The sequence below is a fragment of the Cajanus cajan genome, chromosome 10 (assembly GCF_000230855.2).
Source record: "Cajanus cajan strain Asha chromosome 10, NIPB_CcT2T_4, whole genome shotgun sequence".
Lineage (NCBI taxonomy): Eukaryota > Viridiplantae > Streptophyta > Magnoliopsida > Fabales > Fabaceae > Cajanus > Cajanus cajan.
Genome location: NC_138526.1, coordinates 16,704,112 through 16,710,500, shown reverse-complemented (window position 1 = coordinate 16,710,500; position 6,389 = coordinate 16,704,112). Strand labels below are relative to the sequence as shown.

At 36.2% G+C, this 6,389-nt stretch overlaps 1 protein-coding gene across 1 annotated transcript; it reads left to right on the top strand.

Annotated features, from left to right (window-relative positions):
- The first annotated feature begins 1,677 nt into the window (after positions 1-1,677).
- LOC145952863 (uncharacterized) lies at positions 1,678-3,943 on the top strand. The gene is made up of 2 exons (XM_083065929.1): positions 1,678-3,093; positions 3,167-3,943. Exons 1-2 carry the CDS (start codon positions 2,858-2,860, stop codon positions 3,345-3,347), a joined length of 417 nt encoding a protein of 138 aa, XP_082922055.1. The 5' UTR covers positions 1,678-2,857; the 3' UTR covers positions 3,348-3,943.
- The last annotated feature ends 2,446 nt before the right edge of the window (positions 3,944-6,389 follow it).

The window sequence follows — 6,389 nt, the reverse complement described above, 5'->3', positions numbered from 1 at the left end:
TCTGGATATTTATCTCCATAAGATTCCCACCAATCTGTTGGACTTTTGGTATTAAGAGCACGTTGAGTTATAAGATGACTAAAAAGGTTTTTTTTTTCTTCTTGAAATCCTCAAGTTGATCATCAATTTTTCCTATTATTTCAAAGTTTCCAAAAAAATTTTCCATGCAATCAATCCTTTCTTAACTTCCCAATCATCAGCAATCTTAAATATTAGGAACATAATGTAGTATGGGGTTAAGGTAGTAGCCTGCAACATGCAAAGGCCTATGTAATTGTTTGTCACATCTTTGATCAATAATTTCCCATAAGGGAATGTAGCTACAATTGAAAAAAAAAATTAGTTTTCAACCAAAGTCTATAATTTATAAAATGAAGCACATAGAATAGAAGATAATTACCTACAACTACATCATCTAACAAAAAGGAAGAAAAAGATGGGACAATAAACACTTAAAAGCACTAGTGCAAAAACAGGCTTTTACGTCACGTAAATTACGTCGGAAACAGGAAAAGCTGACGTTATAAAAATGCGGTGGCAGTATCGTAAATATGGAGAGGCTAATTTACGTCGGACAGATGGGGGTCCGACGTAAATTAGCTATTCTACATTGGAGGAAAGGCTTAGCCGACGTAGAATGGCTAATTTACGTCAGACCCCATCTATCCGACGTAAATTAGCCTCTATTACTACACCACCTTTCAATATTCTCATTCCCGCGCGCCCCTTCTACTCTAAGTTACGAAAGCATATAATATCTCTAAGCTCTTCTACGTACTCTAAGTCTCGAAGCCCCTTGTTTGCACACATTACTCTAAGTCTAAGTCCTGTAAGAGTCTGCACTGAGGTAAATTTCGTCTACCCATTATGTTGTTTATTTTCTATTTTATGTTCATCTGAAACGGCCTGTTCTGCAAGCAGAACGGGCACAGAACAGGCTGTTCTGTAAGCAGAACGGGCCGTTCTGCTTCATTTATTTGTTTGTAAAATGTTAATCTGGAACAGGCCATTTCGGAACCAGAACGGGCCGTTCCAGATAAACAATTAACACAGAAGTTTTTCTGTTTGTGTATTATTTGTTTTTTTATTAGTTATTTTGTTGTTATATTATTATTATCTTTTTTACTTTATTTGTCTATTCAGTTAATTCATTGTTTTAATAATGAAAGTTTAATTTTTTCAGGATTATGGAGGATTCAGGGTCTGGTAGTGGAAGGAGGGAAGGTAGATCTATAACCCGATTGTCTGGGTTGACAGCTGGACGCATTGGCAAGGAGAGGACACCGGTTGAGGTTGATCCTCGTTCTAGCAAGGAGTCAAGCCCAAATGCTGCTAAGTTTAAGAGCTATTTGGGAGTCCTAGCTCGACGACATGTTTCTATTATCATTCCATCATGGGATGACGTTCAGGAGGCTGACAAGAACCTCATGTGGCAGGATATTCAGGTATATACTTTCACATCCCTTCAATATTATATAACTTAAATACATTATTTATTAATTGTTGTTATTTTCACAGCAATATTTTGACATTCCCAACACTGAGGTCACGAGGAGGAAGATGTTATCTGCCCTTGCCACCAGGTGGAGAGACTCCAAGACTTTCTTGACATGGGAGTATGTATTTGGAGAGCGACAAAATGAGACTCCCTGTCTAAAGTAGCATATCACTGATGAGGAGTGGATGCAATTTCGTGCCACTCGATTGGACCCTTCTTGGCAGGTTAGTTATTGATAACTCTTACATTGACACAAATACTTAAGGTATATTTTAATTAATCTCATTTTCTTTTTTGTATTATTGCAGGCCAAAAGAATAGCTGCCCAAGAACGACAGAGCAAGAATGATGCACCCTATCTATTGTCAAGAGGGGGATATGAATTAAAAAAAATAAAATGAAGAAGGCTAGGGCAGAGGCAGCAGGGGTTGAGTCTACTGACCGTGTGGAGTCACCTCCCCGCCATGAGATGTGGATAGCAGCCCGGACAAAATCAGATGGGCAAATGACTTCTGAGTCTGCAAGGGTCGTTGCTGATAAAGTAGTAAGTAAAAATATACAAACTAAGACTCTTCATTTCAACTCATTTAATTCATAAGTGTAGTTTAGGGTATACTTATTGTTAATATGTTGCAGGAGGGTATAGTTGAGCAGACCACCTAGGGCTTATTTGTTTCCCATGGTCTGGATGATATCCTCACAACGGCCATAGGAAGGCCAGAGCACGCAGGCCGTGTGCGTGGTGTTGGTGGTTCTTGGAGCCACCGAGATTTCTTTGGTGCATGATCATCGAGGAGCACTGTTGACTCTTGCAGTCAAGAGGCTATGCAGAGAATGGAGATGCAGTTTAAAGAGAAATTGAATAACATTCGAGAATAGTTTGAACAAAAGTTTGAACTTTTGGCTCGTTCTTAGCAACAAACTGCAGTTGCTCATGATGGTGTTCGAGTCAGCACTAAAGGGAGTTGTGCTGCTCCCTCATCAAAACAAACTCACACTGATGTACCAAACCAGTGTGAGTTATATGTTGAGAATGACCCCCCACGGTTAGTGGCTATTGGCCGAGTATTTGAGGGTGGCTCAACCATCCATGGTGTCCCTTTACAGCCAGACTGGACACAGGTTGTGGTTGACCAAGTTCAAGATGCTGCTGCTCCAGTGCCTTTGCCCAATACAGAGGTTCAACTAGTGGGGCAGGCAACCGGCACATTCTTAGCTTGGCCAAAGCGTTTGGTCATGTCGCTTTCAGCACGGGCAAAGGTAATACTATTATTACTCTTTTATATTCTTATAATTTTATTATTGTTTAACTAATTTTGATTATTTCTTTAGGATTTTATCAATCGTGGTAAGGAGGTCATGCGAGAACCTCATGTTGATCATGCTAATATCGCAGAAGCTGAGGATGATCCCATATCTAGGCTTCTATCCATATTACCACGATTAAAGAAGAAACCAATTCAATTGCAGTGGGACATTAGAGTTTTTGGAGTTGATAGCTCTGATGTTCCACTATACATATCCCTGCCTGATGCATTAGAGATTGTTGGGGGAAACTCCATATTAAATATATCTATCATACAGCTGTGGGCCATGTAAGTCATATTTTATTTTATGAGTCTAAATTTACAATAATTACATTTAACTTATAATAATTATTTGTGTTAGGTACATGGACAAATTGAGTGTGGAGCAAGCACAAGCACAAGTATATGGATTTATTGAGCCTCAATCCATCCGAAAATCAGGAAACACTCAGGTCCATATCCAGCAATATATGCAAACATGGATGAGTGACTCACGAAGAGATATATACATGGCTCCATACATTGATGGGTTAGTTTTTTAATTAGTTTTTTAATCATGGTAATTTTATACCTAATTTGTTTGTCATACAATGTAGGTCTCATTGGCAATTAATGGTAATCATTCCTAAGGAATACACCGTGGTGTGGTTTTGTTCACTACATCGAAAACCAAGCCACGAAATTAAATGCCAATTACAAGGGTAACTAAAATTTTTCATTATCTTTTAAAACTGTAATTATATATATTGGCTAACATCGGTTTTTATTTCAATTAATTAGAATCGTGTCTAGAGCTAATATTTTAAGTGGAAGAAGCAGATCATCAAAGACATTGCACTTCATATACCCTAAGGTTAGCAAATTAATTAATACAACCAATAATATTTAAATTTATTGACTTTGGAAATAATAGTTATTTGTTTCTCATTTTAATTAGTGTAATAAGCAACAAGACTCGTTTGAATGTGGCTATTACATCATGTATTGGATGAGAGCCATAGTTTCTGCGGGTATTACTGATTCTTGGGCGCAGGTAATTCATATCAAAAATTATTTAAGTATATTTACCTTTACGATAATTAACATTGCATATTAATGACACTTAAATTAATGTTTCAGGTCTTTCAAGATCCATCTCCATTGCCCGAAGATGAGATGATCAAGATAAGAGAATAATTGGCAACTTTTTTTATTCAAAATATATAATAGTTAGATTTCTAAGTTTAGTTAGTTAGATATTATGTTTATAGTTTGATAGCATTGACAAACATATGTTTTATAGCTTTTTTAGGATAATAGGATTTACATTGTCATAATTTATGCTTTTTAAGATTTATATATTATTTTCTTTTTGTCATTCAATTTTGAAATATAATTTGAATTTCTATTCTGGACTGCCTGGTTTAGGTTTGATATTCTAGACTATATATATAAATATGCAAGTGTTGGGTATATAAAAAAATAATACATTTAAAAAAAAAAAGCCAGAATTTACGTCGGACAAGACCATGTCCGACGTAAATTTATGTCGGGCCTAGCATTGGCCGACATAAATTTACATCGGACATGGTCTTGTCCGACGTAAATTATGGCGTGTTTTTTGCCCTTTTTAGGCCCCTTTTTACGTCGGTCTGGGTAAATCTCCGACGTAAATTTACGTCGTCTTTGACAGGCGACGTAAATTTACGTCTCCCGTATTAACTTTGGACACTTTTTCGACGTAAAAGGCTCAAAATATGCGACGTAAAAGACCCCTTTTGTACTAGTGAAGAAAAGAAAAAGATGGGTCGAAGAAGGGACACACGCACACAAGATTTCTTCTTTTTCTTCTTTTGCATTCTTCTTTTTCTTCTTCTGAATTTTTGCTCTTCTTTTTCCACATTCTTCTTCTTCTTCTACGACACAATTTGGGTGATGGAAATGGAATCATGACAACATCACGCGGACAACAATGCGATAGCAGTAAGGGTCTAAGTGCGATAACGATGTGATGCAACACAATAAATAAATTTATAGAAGAAGAATGAATGCATATCATGTTAGGTTGTTGCTGCAAGATCAAAGATATCTACCCAAATATTTCATTTTTATTTTTTTTAATCGTGAGAGATCGAAGATCCCATGAATCATGCCGAAGATCACGATCTCACTTCGATCTTACTCTGCCACGATTTCAAATTTGATCCAGCATGGAATATCCTTCGCAAATCCTAAAATCATTCAATCTCATGAGGTAACTCAAGATTTTAACAACACTGGGTGCCATTAAAAATGCATCTTTCATCTCATTATTTCCCATTCTCATTTCCCTTCTTATTCCTATTTCTATAGTATTTAAAAGGGAAAATTGTATTGAACATACAAGTAATACTAGTCGTGAATAATCCAGTGTATCTTCCAAAGCTGCTTCTTGGAGTTAATTTTACTAGAGATCGTATGGAGTCCCAAAATTGGTTTTTATCTTTGTATTAAGGATTTTTTCACATTAAAATATTTGTCTCTTGTGCATTTGGGTTATTTAGTTTTTACTTTATTTTTCTGGTGTTTCTTGCTAAATCTTGTAAGTTGGGATATTTAAGTTCCATTGCTTTTTTATTTAGTTGTTATTGTGTTGGACTTTCCTCCATAAGAGTGGCATTCATGTTCTTTAGTTAATGGATTGTTTGTCTTGCTTGAATTATAGAGACACATATGAAGATGATTTCTTTGGATAGAGAAAATTATCACTTGTGGAAGGGAAAAATTATGGACTTTGTAATTATGAAGAATTTGAATATTCTTGTCTTTACTTCTAACAAGTCGAATTCCAATTATGATGAAGAGTGGGATTTTAGGTGTCAACAGGTGTTTGGATTTATCTAGAAATTTGTAGATGATAATGTCTACAATTCTATTGCTAATGAGACATATGCAAAAATCGTATGGGATAAACTTGAGTCTCGATATGCTTCTAAATTAGGGACTAATAAATTGTACTTGTTGAAGAACTTCATAGAGTTGAAGTATAGGGAGGGAATCCTATTGCAAATCATTTAACTAAATTTCAAGGGTATTTTAGTTAATTATTGTCGCCACCGGCCCGAAACGGGCTTTCGGCATTCGCGAAGGATGGTTGGACTCTTTTATTTGTTTAAAAATATGGATTGCTAGAATGACTTATTCTCAAACTGAGACCTTGTCAAACGAGCAATTTTATTAAAAGGCTCACCAATCCATGTTAATCCCAAGCGGGACCCTCCATGGATTAGCGGTTTTCATAAAAAGGAAGGGTTCATGGAGTCGCCACCAATGTTTTACTCAAAACATTGGAAAAAGAAGTTTAAGGCAATCGATTCAAAAATCGACTTCGGCCATGACAACCAGAGTCGGGTAAGGGAGTCGGTTACGCGTGGGGAAGGTGTTAGCACCCCACAGCGCCCCTTTCGGGTTCCCTATGACAGATTATTTCTAAAAATAATAGTGCAAAATTACTAAATTACCCCTATTTATTATAAACAATTATAACTTAACTATCTACATGATGACAGTTAAATATACACACAGAAAGCAGTAAAAGGAAGGACTTAAGAAGAAACCTTTGAAGC